This window comes from Chaetodon auriga, chromosome 2 (genome assembly GCF_051107435.1).
Source record: "Chaetodon auriga isolate fChaAug3 chromosome 2, fChaAug3.hap1, whole genome shotgun sequence".
Classification (NCBI taxonomy): Eukaryota; Metazoa; Chordata; class Actinopteri; order Chaetodontiformes; family Chaetodontidae; genus Chaetodon; species Chaetodon auriga.
This window is the reverse complement of record NC_135075.1, coordinates 25,561,538-25,581,567: the sequence shown is the minus strand read 5'-3', so window position 1 is coordinate 25,581,567 and position 20,030 is coordinate 25,561,538. Positions and strand designations below refer to the sequence as shown.

At 44.6% G+C, this 20,030-nt stretch overlaps 1 protein-coding gene across 3 annotated transcripts in view; it reads left to right on the top strand.

The window, feature by feature from the left end:
• arhgef10la (Rho guanine nucleotide exchange factor (GEF) 10-like a) overlaps positions 1-20,030 on the top strand; it is a 105,405-nt gene that overhangs the window by 33,154 nt on the left and 52,221 nt on the right. For all 3 annotated transcript variants that reach the window (XM_076743138.1, XM_076743146.1, XM_076743154.1), the window contains 6 exons: positions 874-1,044; positions 3,090-3,235; positions 4,117-4,289; positions 7,073-7,188; positions 8,486-8,613; positions 19,262-19,362. In XM_076743138.1, coding sequence (XP_076599253.1) covers positions 874-1,044; positions 3,090-3,235; positions 4,117-4,289; positions 7,073-7,188; positions 8,486-8,613; positions 19,262-19,362 — 835 coding nt within the window. The remainder of the gene's footprint in view (positions 1-873; positions 1,045-3,089; positions 3,236-4,116; positions 4,290-7,072; positions 7,189-8,485; positions 8,614-19,261; positions 19,363-20,030) is intronic.

The following is a 20,030-nucleotide window of genomic DNA, read 5'->3' as shown; positions in this document are numbered from 1 at the left end:
GCTGGGAGGGGAGGGGGGGCACAGAGCCACTGCACTGCATGGGGAGGCATGGATGACATATGGAGTGAGGCTAGGTTGAATGAATATGATTTATGCTGGGAAAATAAAGGAACAGCAGTTTGCTGATTCTTGTTAACAGTTGCTATTGTGAACTTTTTGTGGCTTCTGAAGGGGGCCGTACCAGAAAAAGTTTGAGAACTACTGCTAGCTAGAGCTTGAAAAGTAGCTAGCCACATCAGTTTTTCTGATTGCTGCCTCTACATCCCGACTCCTCCACTTTCTATTCTGAGCAAAGATTTGGATTTGAGCTTGACTTGCTGGATCTGCAGTAGCTCATTTCATCCCTCAGTAGGCATTGATTATCCATGAATTCCAAAGATAAGTTATGAATGTGAATCAGGCATTTTCTTCGAGCCTAAACTCTGTACTCCAAAGAGGAAGTGTATGATTTAAATCATACATTACAGGGAACTAGAGCTCAAGGCGCTGGGCTACAGAGATGCATATCAAGACAACACCAAGCAAATATAGACATGCAAGCCTCAAAGCCTACAGGTAGACAGACTTTGATTATTTGTATACACTGTAATACAATGAGCTTTACAACGTTTACATAACCACTTGAAAGTCAGAGTGGTGTACACAGTTACCGAAATCCTCTCGAATCTGTGATATTGACACACCTAAACCTGAAGAGAGTATTTGACCCAGATTTGAACTTCTCAGGGCGAAGACAACACTCACAACCAGAATACATTATTTTGTTGCAATTCAGTTTGCTGCTGGATATGGAGGAAAGCAATAAATCATAAACAGAGAGTGGTTTTAACTTCCAGTGTCTTTACCTAAAACTTTCCCCGTGACCTTTTCTAGGACATGCTTAAGAATACACCGAAGGGCCACGTGGATCGTCTGCCCCTGCAGCTTGCTCTGACAGAGCTGGAGATGCTGGCTGAGAAGCTGAATGAACAGAAACGAGTAGCTGACCAGATTGCAGAGACTCAACAACTAGCCCGCAGCGTCAGTGATCGCCTGCTCAGTAAGGTGACTGGATGCACATGCACTCCCTCGTGCATATGCACGCACTCTGTCTTGCACACGCACATATGCCCCAGTCAAATCAACTGTGAGGCAGCCTCTGAGCCCTTTAACTCCTCTGCGTTGTTATCACTGTGAGCCAAACACCTATAAATTAAACTAGTATATAGCAATCGCTTATATCACTTTCCCACACATTAATCTCTGGAGGCATTTTTATTTAGAGAAATTATCTCCCAGAAATGATGCCCATTATCATCCCTAAACACTACCAAATGCAATGGCAGAGGCGTTGCCTCTCCATTACCACACTGAAATTACAGTCCTGCCGCTGCAAATCTGAACAAATGCTGCTCTGAATAAGAAGAATTAGGGGGTAAATGAGACATTTAATTGGAAACTGTAAGAGAGCTATCTCTTTCACCCTGTTGCTCTTCCTCTCTCTCCACTTTACCTTGTGTATTGCCCTCTTGCACTCGCTTGCTTACTCTCTTGCTTACTCTCTCACTCCACTTATGCGCTGTTCTTTTCTCTCTCTAGTATGACTGCATCTTCCACTGTCTTCTCTCTCTCTCTCTCTCTCTCTCTCTCTCTCTCTCTCTCTTTCTTTTCTCTCCTCACCCTCCCCCTCTCTTTTTTCCTCTCTATCAGCCCTTGCTTTCCAGGACTGAGATGAGCTGATTCGGCCAATCTCCTCCACTCCACACAGAATTCCATTTGCCGCGGTGACACTGCAGAATTCCAATAGGAAACAGTCTCCTCTATTGCCCCCATAACCATCCAATGAAATATTCATTCTTTGTCTCAAAGTATCTAAGTCGCCGGAATAGGACAGATAACAATGTGAGTGAGAATGGGTTTTGCACACATTCGCACACACATGCACCCCCACTCGCACATGCACGCGTGCGTGGTGCAATGCCCTCTGTGCCTACTGATGCTTGAAGACTTTAAGGGTGTATTCTTATAGCAGCCCACCTCTTGAGGGAGCTGTATGGTTTTGTGGCCATCAAAAGGCAGTCCCACTCGGACTAATGACTCATTTTGTGTGCTATCTGAGCCACAGCCGAAAGCAGCTACAGATTGCCTGCAGATAAGACATCCTCCTCTGTGAAATGTGGTCAGACGCGTTACTGCACTGCAGGTCGTAGAATGGACGCAGCAGAGAGATCCATTATTCGCTAAAATTTGTGCCTTTCAAACAAACACAAACATCAAAGCATCAGGATTTGAACTCTGTATTATTTGTACTTAAACTGCTGCTTTCAGTATTCTGGCTTCGCTTAAATTGTGATGCGCCTTGCTTTGATTGGCTCAGTATGCATAAAACTAAAAGTATTGATTTAGGCAGTCATAAAAGAAGCTGGACCAAAGTGATAAAAAATGCTTTCTGTTGCTATTTCCCTTCGCCAAACATATGGATGACTGGAAAGCACAGCGTGCGGCAACATACTGTAGCATAAATTGCATCTGTTATTGGATTCTTTAATTGTGTTTCTGTGTGTGTGGGTGCATGTGTGTAAAGGTGTCCATGCAGCATACTGTTTATGCATTTATATCCGTGTGTAGTTGCCTTGTTGTTTTAGAAAGGATTGTGAGTCTCACTGCTCATAAACTAAGCCAGTTGGGACTCTGTGATGGCTGTGTGGTGGATAGCACAAATACAGCAGTACAGACGAAAAGACAAGAGAATGACATGGAAGTGTGCACATGTTCTGGCAACTAGAAAGCAAATTGATGGTCTCTCTCATCACTGCAAATGTGTTTAAAGCAAATGTGCATTCACTCTTTCACTAAGTTCCCTGCCTGAACAGGCTGGAGATGTGTGTGTGTGTGTGTGTGTGTGTGCGCGTGCGCTTGTGCCTTGTGTGTATATATACGTAAACACACATTAAATGACCTTCAGCAGTATGAATGTGTTGCTAATCCCTGATGAGACATCTGTTCCTCCAAGCCTGACTTCTGTGTCCTCCAGGCACTGAACTCTGGAGGACTGGCCCTTTGTGATGCTGTCTCCTCCTCCTCTGATCTGATTGCTGTGTCCCTTTTAGCAACTGAACTTGGAGCAGGGGTCACTGGTCCTTTGTGAGACGCTTATTGAGACTGTGTACGGCGAGCGGGGACAAGTCCTGAAGTCGAAGGAGAGAAAGGTCTTCCTCTTTGATAATGTACTCATCTGTGCCAACATAAATGTCAAGTAAGTCCCTCTTGCAGAACAAGTCGAGCTAAATGCCCTTGCATTTAAAAATACTTGGCTAATGCGTTCATAATTCGTAGTTCTAGCGTGAAGTTCTGTGTTTCAAGGCTTGAAAGGAGAGTCTGCTCAACTGCACAGTTTGAAAAAAAAAAGGGGCTATTAGGTGGCACATGGCTCTAATGTGATGCCCTCGGTTTTGCAAGGATATTTTGGCAAACTGCATAGGAAAGAGAAATAGCTGCTAGGGGTTTTGAGCACTATCTGGAGTTGCAGGAGCTTTATCAGCTTTAAACAAATGGTAGAATGCCTAACTACAACTACAGGAGTCCTAGATTACTGACATAAAACATTTTTTGGTCTCTTTCCAATTTATTTCATGTGACAGCACCATTGATCACATCTCTCTCTCTCTCTCTCTCTCTCTCTCTCTCTCTCTCTCTCCTGAAGTTAACGGGAAAGGGATTTTGTATATTTTGCAAAGCTCCTGTCAAAGATGTCGCTTAAAGCCCTCTTTTTCAGCCTTCAAAGTAATTATCACTCTATGTCTCATTCAACTCGAGTGTCCCGAAGTTGACTTTGTCTGCCCTCCAGGATCTTGACAAACCGATCACAATGTTGATTGTATGCGTGATTACAGGAATACATGAATAGCAATGAACTCCTCCTCACAGCCAGGGGTACAATTTTGGCGGGGAACATGGGTGATCATACAGATTCTAATTCCCACTCCCAAGTCGTCTTCGTGACATCTCACAGTGTGTCCTCCTATAGAGTGCTGCATGTAGTGCTGTTAGCAGGATGCAGAAAGAGAGGGAATTTCTCTCAGGTTGTTTTCCGTTTAAACCCCGTCCTCTATTTTTTTTTCTACCTATCTCCACCAGGGGGCCTCCAGATATCAGCAGCCTGGTCCCTGTCGGCCCCAAGTACACCATGAAGTGGAGCGCCCCCTTACAGCAGGTGCAAGTCGTAGAGGTGGGCCAGGAGGGCTCTCAGATCAAAGACACCTTATTCCAACAGAGTGGGGCCAAGCGGGCAAGTGGCGCCTGCACTTCAGGTAAAAACAAAAGAAATGTGAACCAGTCCTATCTCATCCCGCTCCCCCATGTGTCATCCTCCAGTTAATCTCATCACTTGGACTGACTTTTAGTCTCAGCCCCTTACTCTGACTCAGCAAGGCTAATCTGTTTCTGTTCTCAAGTGTCCCACGGAGGGCTGGAGATGCATCCGTGCTGCTTGTCACTCTGATTGAGGATGTGTTTGTGAGGAGGATAGTGATGACGGTCACTTGTTCCCATCTGCCTAGGGTGTTTTATCTTGGAGAGAGATGTGGGGGTAGAGAGCCCCCTGCCGCAGCATCCCCACAGTCTCATTTCACTCTCTGATAGACCACAAACACATCCAGAGTGGAGTCATCAATCTGCAGAGATTATTCCCTCCCTTTCTAGGCCCAATTAGAAAGCCAAGAGGAGTAGATAGGAATCAGTGGTTGAAACACTAGTTCTCCCACCACCCCTCACTAAACTCTGGTGTATACAGAGCTTGACGAGATCCCTGATAAATGCACCATGGGAAAAGGGAGATACAAAGCCTTATCAGGATGTAGTGGTACAGGCTTTTTAAAGTTGCAGCTCCATGACTTAAATATTAATGGTGCCTTCTTCAGAGCTACCCGTGTCATGCTCAGCAAGCAGCTACTGTTTTGAGAGCTGCTTCAGATTCTCACTGGATTAAGTTTTCGCTTTTGCTTCACGTAGTGTGCTGTATACTCGCAAACTCACAACTCTGCTGCAAGGTTTTGAGATGATGGAAGGTTAGCTCTCGGTGCAGAAACTCTCTCTGCAAACGCTGAGCCCCACAGAGGGGGCTGCATTCTGACCCCGACATTGTCTCTTTTCGTTTCTTTTTTTTTTTAACCTTTCCAACACGGTGCGGTCACCTTAATCATGTCTATCCAGAAACCTCCCTGAACATCTGTGGGGCCAATATCCAAATTTTCATTCAGACAGTCTGTCCCATCTATTTATAGCATCATCCCCTGTGATGTCATTCAGTGGTGTCTAGTCTAAATCCTGCGCTCCCTCAGCATGGCTCAAAATGGAGTCATTTTTCATCCTCCGCAGACCCTGGTGCCCCTTTTTATTGAAGAAAGTCGGCCTTTAGGGAAATGCAGGCCCGTCTCTTTTACTCTCCCCCTTTGACTCTGCCAGTGTCTCCGTCGGGCTGTCTCTCTCCCAGTCTGTTCTGATCGACACACAAAAAGCCCACCGATGTATGTGCTCTTCCTTTGAAAGCGGTGTTCCAGTTGTTTACTCTCACGCTGTCTTACCTTCATTCTGCCCCTATTACACCTCCCTTATTGCTGCTTCTCTTTTGACCTGCTGCCAGGAGTGCAGGTTTTTTTTGTCAGAAGTGTACCAGTGGGCTTTGGCTGCGGATCAGACAAGGGTTTTGATGCAGGTGTGGAAGCTGCATTGTCTTTAAATCCACTGGCTCGCGTCACTGGCACAGCAGCTGAGTGCTAGATTGCTGACTTATTCCAGAGAAAGCAGGGATGGACCCCTCTGGGCTCTGGCCTTCCACACCAGTGAGCTACGTGCCTGGCGGCCGGTGTGGATAGCCGTGTCCGAGTGTGAAAACCATATCCTGCCTCACCAACGGGATTACGCTGGATTACAACTCAGCACATTCACCTCTCGGGCTGTAGCCAACAGCAGGCCCTAGAGGACTCAACGAACCTGTACAGGGGTCCAGGCAATCCCTTTGGAGAGGACAGGAAGACATTGTTCTTGCAGCTTGCAGCACACGCTTTTATATTCAGATGTCTCACCTATTGATTTCCCCGCACAGATGACAGATGTCACTGGCTGCCTGTGACAAAGATCCCATTAAACCCCAAAAGCTACAATGGAGCTCTTTAAATGAACAATCCCAGCCCACCCCTCTCTTCCTCTCACTCCCTTTCCTCTTACAGGCTTTACTCTCACTCCATTTATGCACGTGGATAGACAAAAGGCGCCAGGTCCCCTCGGAGGCGCATGCCTCACTAAGCCCGCCTACCGGCTCAGCTATCCTGCTACTTTTTTATGTGGCAGCAGTGACAGTGCAGCACAGCTCTCGAGCAAAATCTACCTGCAGAATTTAATTAGGCAGCTCTCATAGAGCCTGCTGCTGGGAAGATGTGGGCCAGGGGAGCTAGGACGGAGGATGGCAGACAGGAGGAGACACAGCTATCGATTGGCGGCAGTAGGAGAGAGAGACTTTGAAGGTAGTGGGCCTCAAATCGATGCTGAATTTTGCGTCTAATGAGACACCTGCATACCTTTTGGCCAGCAAAAGGGCATCATAGCTCCAAATAACAGTTTCTCCATCTGATTGTTTTTACTCATAAATTCACTCTCTGTAGTTCAACAAATAATGAACATCGATCCATCTACACATCGACCGTCTTTTGTTAGTGCCACTGGAGTTTCAGCAAAAGCAACTTTTCTCCCTGCACTTCCAGCAGTTCTCAGAGGCACCGTCACTGTTTCCTCCTAGAGTGTACAACACTTTAACCTTGTACTTTCATGCATATTGCATGTCTACATCAGGATAGTCGGTCCATATGCCACGTATGTTTATTGTATATGTTGTCTAGCTTGTATCCTTTAAATAATTAGTTGGAAACAGAAACAGGACTTTGGGCTATTGGTCAAACAAAACAAGCAACCTTGAGCTTTGTGGAATTATGATGGTCGCTGTTTCCATTCTTGTGTACTTCTTGTTCTTTTGCTACTGAATCTGCTATGTGTTGGTAATGTCACAAACTCTTAGCTTCGTGTGCTGCCCACCTCTTAGGTAAAGCGATACTGGGTCCTCCACGGCTCTACCAGGAGCTGCAAGAACTGCAACATGACCTTTCTGTCGTGGAAGAGGTCACTCTCCTTGTGGGCACGCTGCAGGGGATGTACCAGGTACGTGTCACTTCATGTTACACTTTAACTCCGGACTGTCTCACTGAAAAATGTGGATCATACAACATATATAATGCAACAAAGTCAGCCGAAAGGCACGCTCGCATGCATAGGTTTCCTCAGTCCAGCTGTCTCTACAGGCCAAACCACTGAAGTCAGAGTTTGTTGCATTAATCAAACCACTCACAGGGTTTTCTGCAGAAGCCTCAGTTCAAACTGGCCACAGACTGACCTTCAAACGTGCTATTCTCTCCTCTAAAACCTTCTGTCAGTATTGCAGATTATTTATAAGACAGTTATCACACGATTTTGACTGGAATATCAAAATCTGCGTATATATAATATAAGAAATATGGAATGTATTCTGTAAACTGCAGCTTACCTCACAATAGCTCTGAAACCCTGAGAACACTCTATAGAATCACAGAGGCAGCGATGACAAAATTGAAGTATGCACAGTTAATTTAAACTGCCGGATTCAGTGGAAACCAAGAGATCAAGTCTGGATGGTACAAGAATAATCATTTGGGGAAATCTCTCTCTGCTATTCCTCTTAAAGAAATTGCCAGAGTATTCTAGATGTTTAAAATGTGATCAAAGAGCAGCCTCACAAGCTTCTTGAATCATCAATTTCTAAAAGCCTGAAGTCTCCCATCTATCTCCTCATCAACTGTGCCACAATAGTGGGTATGAGATGTTCCCTCTGATATGCCAGACAGAAGTGTCAGATTTGCTATGTTGCGGAAGAAACCGCCAGCTCCCCTCCTGTAGCGTTAAAATCAGGACACTTCCCAGGGTTCTGCCACTAACACATTAAAAGTACCATACACTGCATAACACAGTCAGGGAGGTGTACTCCAGCAATCACCAAAGAGCCTCTCAGGCTAATGGTGGCACCTTTGCCTCCCTGCACTTAATGAGCACAGTGTCCTCAGGACGAGTGATATTGCCCTGGCATGAAATGACTGATTTTCACTTTCCACCCAGTTATAATATTGTCCACTGAACAAATACTTCTGCACATCTCATTGACTTCAAAATTGATTTGATTCCATTTCACCTGAGGGACTAGGTTTTGCTGTTGAGTGGATGCTGGTGTTGAAGTACGTTCAACGTTGCATTTGAGGGGATAAAAATGCCACAACCACGTGGCTTCAAATAATGTACTGCAGTTTTATGTGGGTGTGAGAATATCAGTATGTTAAGCACATCTACAGTAAACCGCTGTGGTCAGTATGCCTTTAATGCTGCAGCCGAGAAACTAGTTTTAACTGTGCGTTTTTTTTTTTCATCAAAGAACCTGAACACCACTGTGGCCCAGGACTGGTGTCTAGCTCTGCAGAGGCTTATTCGCATCAAAGAAGAACAGATCCAGAGTGCTAACAAGTGTCGCTTACGCCTGCAGGTGCCTGGCAGGCCAGACAAGTGAGTAGTATCCCACATACAGATGTGCTCCAAGTAAGATGTGCCGCATGTTTGAGAACGTAAATGACCACAACAGCAAGAGGAAGGACCACCAAAGGTTTTCTTATGTTAGTAACTGATGGGAAAAGTTGCTGAAGATATGGAACGGCAGAGCTGAGCTGATTCCAGAAAAGGTTTAAACGATGAAACTAACAAGCTGTGATATACACCACTAAAAGATAACAGCCAGTGATCGCTCTTGCGTGCACTATATGCACTTAGATCACTGGGCGAACAGGACACCTTGCCTTTTTGCAAATTAGAGGCGAGAACAGTTTATTCTGTCGTGAGTGGGTAATTACTTCACTCAAATAATTCATTTCCTTCGGTACTTGGATGGAATAATGAATAGCCTCCACAAATTTTTCCTCTTGCAGGATTTAATTGAAACACTTTTTGCTTCCTTCTTTACCCAATATTGTGCTGTGCTTTTCTGAATTATTTTATGTTTACACTACATGTTCAGCATTTGGCAAAGTACTATATGCTTCTCCATTACAGTGCTATAATTCACCTCCTGGTTGTATGGTACCTCAGTGTAAACCACTTTTACTTTTTATATTACGTTCTATAAGAGTTCATGCCCACGAATACACTGAGGTAAGTTAACCTACACGGTTTAGTATTTATGTACGGCTTCCAAGCACATTACTTGCAATGAAAAAATAACCACTGCTGATGGTTTATTTCATCCGTCCAAACACAAAAGAGCAGCAGTTGCACTTTTGTTCAGCTGAGCAGATGTGCAATCCATAGCAGGTTACCTTGCTATGCTAAGGATGTTGAAGTGGTTGTCTTCATGTGTCAGAGTGGATCCTGTTGGGTGGAGTGACTACTGAATGACTCAACGCCTACTTAGAGATGAACAAAGATGGCAAAGAGAGAGCATGTGAGTAGCTTAGAGCACTGCACAGGAACTGGGAATAACAAATAATGGCAGATTATAATGGATACCCTTTTGTGGCATGTGATTGGGGATGGGATAAGAAAGAGGCAGAGGAGGACAAAAAGAGAAAGACAGCGATAGAGGAACCAGAGCCCTGCTGAGAGAGACGAAGCAGGAGAAGGGGAGGAAGAAAGAAGGAGTGAGAGTGATGATCGACCTCCCCCATGAAAGACTTGGCTCGGTGCCGGCAGGGCAGCGGCAGTCAGAAGAGTGGGCCTAATGCTTCAGAGCCAGGGAGAATCTAACTGTGCCAAGCCAAGCTAAAGTGACAGCTTGAGCAGCGGAGCTGTGCAGATCAGTTCTCCCACATCTCCCAGCTTCCTCGTCGGCTGTCACACCAGGCCTGCAGGGCCAATCTGCTTACTCAGATGTTTGGTGGAGCCAGATGTCATGCTTACAAGAGAGTCCCCGAATTCCCCTTCAAGGGGTACCCTATTTGCTGAGTTCTTGTGATAACGTCATTAGCGACTGTACTGACAAGGAGATTTCCCACCCCTACATATGTCCAAGCTCTGGATTTGTATTTTAAACTTAAATAATTTAGGACGAGCCCTGCGCTGAAATTGTACTTGGAGATGGCCACAGAGTTTTTGTGGAGAGGTAAAAGATGAGGGTGTCGGCTGAAAGAGAGAAATCTCCTGTAGGGAAAAAGAGCCAATCCTGGTTGTGTGATAGCAATCTAATTGAGGCTGGGCCTCGGTGTCGGGTGGCTGGACCGGCAGTGAGCCTCAGGGCTGGGGGTGACAGGTGGCACAGCGGGTGCCCAAACCATTCTGACACTACCCAGGGTGCAGCAGTGGCAGATTGCAGGGGGGGAGCAACGGGCAGACTGGCTCTGTCTCTCTCATAAACACAAACACGTCCACACAAACACACACACACACACACACACACACACACACACACACATTCGTATGTTTTCCCTTGTTAAACTTCTCCGTTTTGTCACTGAAATGAGTGACAATCTGCAGGGCAATGCGGTGCTTCCAGAGCCTGTATGTGCATGTTACATACATATATTCACATGTGCCGCTTGCTTACAAATGCACCTGCACACAAGCCAGCGTGCATCTCAGACAAAGCAGCACACACATACAGGGGCAGAAACACACACGCACACACTCGAGCGCAGAGCTGAGCCTTTGCTCTGCTGGTGAGTGAGTGGGACCGCAGCAGGGACCCCCTGTACTGAGTTGGTCCCCTCCTGTCTGGCCGCAAGCGACTCTCTGCAGTCAGGCAGCACATCACAGCCTCCACACTGCAAACAGACTGAGTACGTGGAGAGAATCCTGACTGCTGCCTCAAAGGCACCAGCCTACGTGTGACAGCAGTTCATTAACATCCTTTTTTACTGCGTCTGCTGGAGCAACCACAGGCACAGATACAGAGGCCATACTGGCAAGCGATAGATACAGAGTTCAAATTTCATACTTTAACCAAATGTGTTTGTTGCTTCATCCTCCGTTCCCACTATCTTACATGAAGGAAAAGTATTGTAAGCCCGAAGCCTCTTTTTTCATGGGCCCTTTTATGGAAGCTGTGCAGACTACCTGCAAGGCGAATGGCAGACCTTACATTTTCTGTCTTTTGAGTGATTCAGGCTCCATCTCTAGTTCATTCTGGCTGAGAGTCTTGTCCAAACAGATGTGCTCCCAAGGAGGCTCTGGAGAATCCTTATGACCTTATCTCCGTGTCTGGACAGCAGAAAGGTTTCTCTGATTGTTGCCTGTGTATGAGGAGAGGTGTGCTGTGGATTGGTGCATGGCAGGATCCCACTTAATGGCTTCTTCACCCAAATTACAGAATAACAATATTTCTCGCTGACCTCTGGTGACATCTAGCCTTCCAGACAGTTTTAATTTTATCTGTCCAGACTTCTCCACCCCAGTCGAATGGGGTGAATGAACTTATTTGAGGTGCTTGCTCCGCTGACACACGACAAACACATCAGAAACAGTGTGCTTGTTATTCCACATATCCTAATTTTTCCGCCAAGGAGGTTTTGTTTCAGGATGGTGGAGTGCTCCTGTGAGTATGAATCCTTGTGCTTTAGTGTGCAGTGTTATATGAGTAGCTTGTTTGCTGTTTCGTGCTTCATATCTTCGCATACACACATGTAGACACATCCACACTTGGAAGTGACCAAGAATAACACAGTCCTCCACTTTCAGCCAGTTAGCAGGTGCAGTGGGGCTGGAGCTGAAGGGCACCCTCAGTACCTTTTCTTTGATCAACTGCAGTATAAAGGTTTGTGTTGCTGCTTGAGTAGTCAAAGCAAATTGGAGAAATGCGCTCCTCAGCTCATTTACTGAGGAGGTATTTTATCTAATCTTCCCATACTGTTTGGCCTAGATCCATTTTAATAGACTGCTTTTGTTATATGATACAGATACTCAGCTTACTCCATTTATACTTGAAGAGATTTTATGTGTTTGGTTTGACCCTTTTAAAAATGGCTGCAAAGACTCCAGCCTGAATTTTTTCGTGCTGTCGTAATGCAGTTGTTTGATGTCCCACAGTTTTGAATTAGCTCTTCTTTTTTTGAGGCTGTCCAAGTGAAATATAGCTGAAGCAGTTAATGTTCATATATACTGTACGTCCACTATAGGGTGACAGTAACCCCAGTTAGATATCGGGGTGCCATGCAGCCTTCTCAGCGATCAATTCCGCTTGGCTCAATTGCAAAGATAGCTGAAGAGGATTTACTTGAGTTGCTGTATTAATCTTTCGCAATGTGAGCATGTTAAGAAAAGAAATCCTACACTAACACAAGGTCACCGCCCTCTGGTATTTATCATTTATTGATGCAAGGTATAATTCGATGGCTTCGCAGAGACGTGTACGCGATGAAAGGTGCAGACCTGGGTCTGGTATAAATGGTGACAACCAGGTGTAACTTATGAACAATTGGATGAAAGCTTAAACCAGATTGAATTATTATCTTGAGTCATACACAGGCACGGTGTGTTAAAGTGCTGTTAGTGACTCATTCAATTGCAGCTCATAGTTAGCTGTCCGGCTGACGGGATACTACATTATTTAGTGCTCAGATTACTGAGGATATAGCAGTTTAAAGCCGTATTCAGACACCTATTCTTACCTTTCTTTGTTAATGCAAACAGCCATAGTACAGGACCGACTGTGAGTGTGTGTTTATGTCAATGCTCAGTCTTCACCAATTGACTGATCTCTAATCTTACCAGAAACTCCAGATCTTTCTGTTATTTCCGAGCGTATTTTCTACCTCCTACACAGAATCCTGTGTCTTTTTGTCCACAATCCAGTCTGAACCCACTTTAAGTCCGTCTCTTATAATATTTTTCTATGACTGATTGTCGAGTCCATCCAGAACTAGATCAACAAAGTCTTGTAGGGACGCTGAACCGTGTCCTTTAACTCATCTCACTATTTGCCGAGCAGACTTTTTCCTCTGACTGTTTGTTTCTCTGGAGGGTGGAGGTGAACTGAAGGATGGGTGCATGACAGGCTGCCACTCAGCACTCACTCCTACATCTGTCCCGTCCTTGTGCATTAGCGTCACACGTGTGCTTCGGCGCTGACCTGCTCCCATAAATCAGCCGGGCCGGCTCATCGCTTCGCTCCCTCGCCCCCACTCTGCCCTCTCTCTCCTCCCTTCCCTTTTGACTCCTCGTACCTCTCAGCTCTCCTCGTCTCCCCTCTGCCTGCATGCCCGAGTCTAGTTCTCCATTCTGGCAGTGCACCACACCTGCACTGCGGCTGTCAATCAGCGGGCAGGGGGGAGGAATCGGAGACTGTGCTCAGTTTAGCATGTTTGAGGCCGTGTGGGCACGAAGTGTTGCCTAAGGAATCCAACCAAGTGAGTAGTTGTATTCTCGTCACACCCGGTCTCCCCTTCTGTCTTCGGCAAATTGCCTCCGCTATATTTAAGCAGCGAATGGTATGAATTACACCTCTTTGTGAAAGCTCCACTTTTTCAACATGTCAAGGAAGTTTGAGATCTTACTTTATTCTGTTCCTGTCTGCAGTATCTCTCTCTCTCTCTCTCTCTCTCTCTCTCTCTCTTTTTTTGTGTGTGTCTGCCATTTTCTTCCTTCCTCTATGAAATGAAAATGAATTTGCAGCGGGCAGCAGCAGGTATGACAGAAGCTGCGCACTGCTTTCCACTCTATTACCTTATAATGATGTCTGAATGTGAAATTGTCTTCCTTATGTGTGCCTGAGACCCCAGCACCTCACCCCCACCCCCCGCTTTCCATGCGCTCTCCTGCGCTCTTTTTTTTTTCCTCTTCTTTCATCGTCTCAGCATCACTGTGGAATGGTTGTACAGGTGACTGAAGCGAGGCCATTATTTTGAAAAGCTGCTTGTGCTTTAAAAAGGCATCTCATCCTTGGCCAGACAGCTTACTTGTAGTTCTAATAAAGCTTGATCAATCCAGACAACAGAGTGCTCCTGTCGATGGATAGACACTGGCTGAGTCATCGCTAACTCAAGGCCAATGCTGGCAGTCTCACTTCAGCATTAGCAAGTTATTTTATTTCAGCTGACAGGAGGGAGAGTCAAATATTTAAGCACAGGCGTGACTCATGTTCTAACAAGCTGACAGAAATTTGACTGAATAGTGGATGTTTCGGGGGAAATTTGCAACCAGAAGTAGTTTGTGTGTTTGTCTACCTTCACACATCCTCTGCAGGGGTGTGTATAAGATCCACTCTGTGTTTATTAACAGCCATTTGTTGGCTTTAAGTCATGGCACTCAGTTGAGCCCACAAAGAGAAAATCCACTTTAAACCACTTTGTTGGAGCAGAGACCTTGTGTTTCGGGGCCTATTTCAGCATTTACCTAGGTATTGACTTTAGGTGTGTTAGCTCCCTTAAACCGCTCTCATAAGACCTAGCCATGGTCATTTCTTGGTTATTTCCATTTTTGCAATCCTTTTTCATATTCAGGTGAATTTGATGATGGCGGGGGTTATGAATTGAGCTTTCTGTCTCATGGAATCAAACCTGTTGTGTTTTATAGCATGTTTTTATATGCTGTTACATTCAGCAGCATGTTTCACCCAGCTTCTCCTTGCCGCAGATACTAACACATCAGCTTGAACGATCAGGTGAAAAAAGACCTGGGAGACACAGTGGCACTTTTTGTGGTCACAAAACTAGACGAGAAACTTTGTGTGAAAAGTCAGCAGCTTTGAATCTGATTCCGACACATTGGCCGACACTAAGACATCTGAAAAAACTTAGCGCACAGCGTGCTACGTCACAGGGCTCCAGCGCCCGCTTGGCACTATGGACAGAGACTTGAACAAAATCTGTCTCAGACACCTGACTGCTTCAGTTTGGGCAGTCATGACAGATCAGGCTATAAAAATCACTGACGTTTATGTGCTGACCTCTGCTTCGCCGCCCAACTCCAGCTACATACAGTGAACATACAGCTACACGCTAACTCAAAGGGAGTCTGTGAAATAGTCTTAATGATACAAATTTAATGTAAGAAGCCTGTTGATAGAACCCAAATTTGAATATCTGTATAATGATCAGTTCAAAGTGTTGTTTGGTTAAATTTTCATATTAAAAGTTTGTTTATTTAGAGCACACATCAGCTTTTCTGATTCAGCACTTCATTAAAAGTAAAAAGAATAATTTCATTTTATGGACTTTAAACAATCTTTACTGCTAACAATTTCTTTCAGTCAGAAAAACAGGTTATACGTGGCTGAAAGGCAGTATGCTCAGAAAAACACACTGACAAAAGATTTTGACTCATTTTTACCATCTGCAATCTTGTTTACAGAAAATGACACCATAGTAACGACTAGTCAAAATCACCTAAATTACCATACAGGGACAGAGGCAAAATGCAAATTCCAGCATAAAGATGTGTGATCTGACACGTCACAAGGCCGTAAGCAAACTATATTCACATGATTTACACTGAGGAGGAAGGCAGGACATCTTTCAACTCTTAAACTTTGAATTATGCTTTCGCATTGGCAATACGTGCATAGATTAGTCCGTGTTGTGCATGAGGCGCAGCATCTGCCTCTTGAGAACGTTTGGTAAATGATTCTGTTTTCATTTATTAAACTTTGAACGCCTTCATTAATTCATGAACAGCAATCACTAAGTTTGTGTTTTGGTTTGCTGGATTTCTGAGTATGTGGGGGTTAAAGGAATGTCCCACCGAAAAGCTATGTTTTGAATATCAAACGCTCGCCCCCCCGCAGGCTTTGAAAGGTGCTTCTTAAAAGTTTGTAGCTCCTTTGCCGAGGATAGTCGGCTTGAATTCATGGCTTTCACAATGGATTCCAACGGTGACCCAGTTTCAAGGTGAAAGAGGTTCATGAAAACTTTCCCAACCAATCCTGCAGCATAATACACTTCTGTCCATTTGTATGTTTGGTATTCATTCCCTTTTCTCCTGTATTAAACCAGTTAAAAGGCTCATTGAGAAAGGAAATCTCTTTTTCAGGAAGGGACAAGAATATTGTATTACACTGGTAAAAGTACACAATACAAAGAAAGTGAAGTTAAGATGGACACACAGTTTTTGAATTTAAGTAAATATGTTAAAGAAAGGTTCGGTCAATGCACAGCTTTCATTTATCGCCAGTACCTCTAGCGATTTTTTTTTTTTCAAACTAGACTCAATCCTTTCAACAGTTGCGTAACCCCACAGAGTTCATGCAGACACTCAACCTTGAGCTGCTAAGCCATTGTAAGACACTGTTGAGAAGGACATTGGCTTGTAAATCCTGATGTGGTCTCAACACAGAATGTTTGAAAGGATTTCTCTCATTATATAACCTGACCTGTACACTCACATCATCTGCTTCCTCTGTCTTTCTTCTTTGTCTCCGTCTCTCTCACACACACGGACACACACACATCTAAGATCTGGTGTCCCACCGTGTCTGAGCTTGAGTTGGCACCAAAAAGCCCTCGCTGATTAGAGCCTGTACTGGTTGTGCCTGATCCCAGCAGAGCCCACACATTAGTGGCATTTTGAGCGTCGGAGCTCACCTTGAAGCAATTTACTGTGACCAGGCTGTGTGGTCGCCGCAACCTTCCCGAATGTTGACGTGCAGGCTGACATCATAAAGCCCGAGCTTACAGGACTGAACCGCTGTGAAACTACCAGCAGGCAAGCAGCTGTTCTGACAGAGAAAAAAAATCTTGATGCATTAAACTTAAAGTCCCATGAAATGAAAAATTTCTCTTCCTTGTTGGGGCCCTGTTTCTTCGACTGTATTGTTCTGCTTTCTTCTTTTATGTCGCACGTCGACAGCGTACGTCGGAAATGCACTTTTGCCCATTTTAAATCAAACTGCTCCACTCCCCTGCTCTTTTGTAATGTCAGACCCCAGCTAAACTCAACCTGATGTTCAGGATAAAGTAAGAGGTGACAGAAAAGTCGAACCCAAGTCGCCCCCCGTGGTCGGCTGCAATGTGTTAATGTCCGTTTTTTGAACTCATGTCTCACGCCTACATTTGGAAGGAGATTAAACCGTTGATATGAATTACAGTCTATGCCGTTACCTGGGTTATACACATGCATCAGAATTTAATAAGCTCACCTCTGAAGGTCAGTATAACTTCAGTATTATTTGAGTGTCAAAAGTTAAATTGATTCCTGGTTTTTGAATGTGTGTTGCCCTGGGAAACTGCAAGGTTTTACCATAACAAAGTTCTGAAAATGCAAATTTTTTCTAAAACACCAAATACTTTTAACTTTTCTTTGCTGGTGTATCTTCTTACCAGTTACTGGCTGTATGGGAATGGCTGTCAGTTTTAGTTAGCATCATGACTGCTTGTAGGGAATCCATGTGGCTGTCCTCTGTGCTCGGTGCCCATCTGCTGTCTGCTTTTGGGGATGGAGGCTTAAATATCTGTACAAGCCACTTTTTAAACAGCCTGCACATTTCTATTTGTTTAAAGGTGCTTCACTGTGCTTCATTGGTATTTTACAAAAGTCTGCCACATGGATGGCCTATAAGTGCTCATTTTAGCATGAATAAATAATTTCAAGAAACAGCTCAGGCTGAAAATTGACCCAGTTCAAGGACTGTAATGACTATATTTCAAGGATGCACTTTGGTGTTTGGGTGTGACTCCACTGAGTTAGCGTTCACTCCTGTAACATTGTTGGATTCATGACAAAAACCAAAGCAGCAGAATCAGAGATACTGTCTTTTTTATTTTCTTTTTTTTTTCATCTGCATTACCCACAATGCAATTTGACCTTTGACAGTTCGGTCAGAGATTCAGGTGTGTAAGGCTAGCAGGGCTAATGTAGCCTTGAACTGCTAGCCTCAAGCCGGGATGAGGATGTGCTGCAGTGGTCTTTCTACCTCCAAACCCCCAGATTTTTTTAATTTTTTTTTATTTTCAAACTTGTATTCTTGTCTTCAGCCAAGTAACATCACTTCAGGCAACTTTGCGCAGCTCCCACTGGAGTAGCTTAAAAGCCTTTGCACAACTTTTTTTCACGTATGCAGTTATTCTCCTCAAGACCTGTAAATAGACTTTGATGTGTGAAATCAATGGAGTTCCCCTTTAATGCAGTTTGGTGAAGGTGGCTCTGTTTCAGCACATACGTTCTACCCTGTCTTCTGGAAGTCATGTTTATGCACAGCTAATTTTGCACAAAGCAGCTACATTTTGAAGGAAACTTTATACTGCTCGGATCACATTACATTTTAACATAATGAAGACATGCTGTTAATTAAAATATCTGGCAAGTCGCTAAAATGATGATACTGTACGCATCCGCAAAACATTTATTGACATGATGTTTAATTTGTTTTCTGCCAGAGTGTCCGATTTCCTCGCAACACATTATCTGCTTGTGCAGCATGTTAAACTTCTCTATGGTTACGTCTAGGCGCTCCCAGCACAGCATTAAGGACGGGGAAAGATTTTGGTGATTCACATCCAGTCAATGGCTTCGTGGCACAAATCACGATCTTTCCCGTACCTGAACTAAAGGTGCTTTTGTTTCTTCAACCTAACCACGCTTTGACATGCAGAGTGGAGGAGCCGGAGATACAACCACTGCCCTTGTGATTAGAGGACGGGCCGCTCTGCCTCCTGAGCCCCAGCTGTCCCTATAAACATGCTTTGTGTGCCCGACCACCTCCCTACAGCTTCAACGTGGTGCATTTATGTAGCACTTCCTTTTAAAAAAAAAAAAAGGTTGCCTGTGAACAGAATCCAGGTAGCGGCTGTGTTTTGGGAAAGTGATCAGGAAAGCACTTTAGTGATATTAGATTCAAATTCTAGGAGACAGGGTTGCAAAAAGACACTTGCACACTTACAGACACAATCACGAAGCAACATGTGGTAAAAGTGCTGTATTCCTGCCTTCTTTTTTTTTTCTTAACAGTACAGGGAATCCATTTTGGTTCAGTGTTCAGCTTTACTGTCATTACACAAAACAGGGTTTGCAGCTGTTGCCCCTGTTCCAGCGTCAAATCCTCGTCGTACCAGGATCACAGTTTATGGGCCTCAACAACACAGACCGTCTCACCTGATCAAATGATGAAATGAAAAATACAAAGAGAGGCTGCAGTAATCTTTGTAGTCTGTGTTGTGAAGACTGAGAAACATGTCAACACTTCAGCATCAATATCAACGTGTGTGTGTGTGTGTGTGTTTGTGTGTTTGTTCTCCTGCAGGTCAGGACGTCCTGTCAGTTTCATGGTGGTCCTCAACACTCCCAACCCCCTTAGTAAGATCTCCTGGGTCAACCGTCTGCACTTGGCCAAGATTGCACTACGTAAGCACACACACACATACACAGACACACACACACACACACACACACACACACACACATACACACGCAGAGAAAGGATTACGATGTCATTTCTATTTAAACAGGATGATGTAATGCAATGAAATGTAATAACAATGTTTTAAGTCAGAGGCTCAGACACACCATCGGTGTTTGCTTCACTTTCTATTGGCTAAGTGCACAACTGGTGTTAGTGCTTATATAATCAGAGAAAAAACAGGACTCAACTGGGTCATCAGAAGTTTACGCGCTGAGGTAAGAGACAAACTGTTTGAACAATGTTGAATTCATACCTTCTGGTCTAAAGTAGCATCTAGTTATTGTGAAAACAAACATTGCTCAGGAGGGATTGTGTTGCCATGTGAGGACTTTGGTTCCATACTAGGTCTTTGAATTCCTTAAATTGTGCACTGTCAGTCATTTGTGACGCTGAGTCTCCCTCTTTCAAATTGTGGACGTCTCATTGATCGTGGGGACAAAGCAGTGGTCAGCGTTCATGAAGGAAAAGAATGACCAGACCCTGCCCAGCAGGGAGCAGCACAGTTCTTTTTTTATCTTCCTAACCTCTTTCCTCCAACCCTTGCCTTGCTCTGCCCGGGCCTAAGCCTACTGTGCAGCCTGACCACGCTGTCGCATGGAAGGTCTTCTCT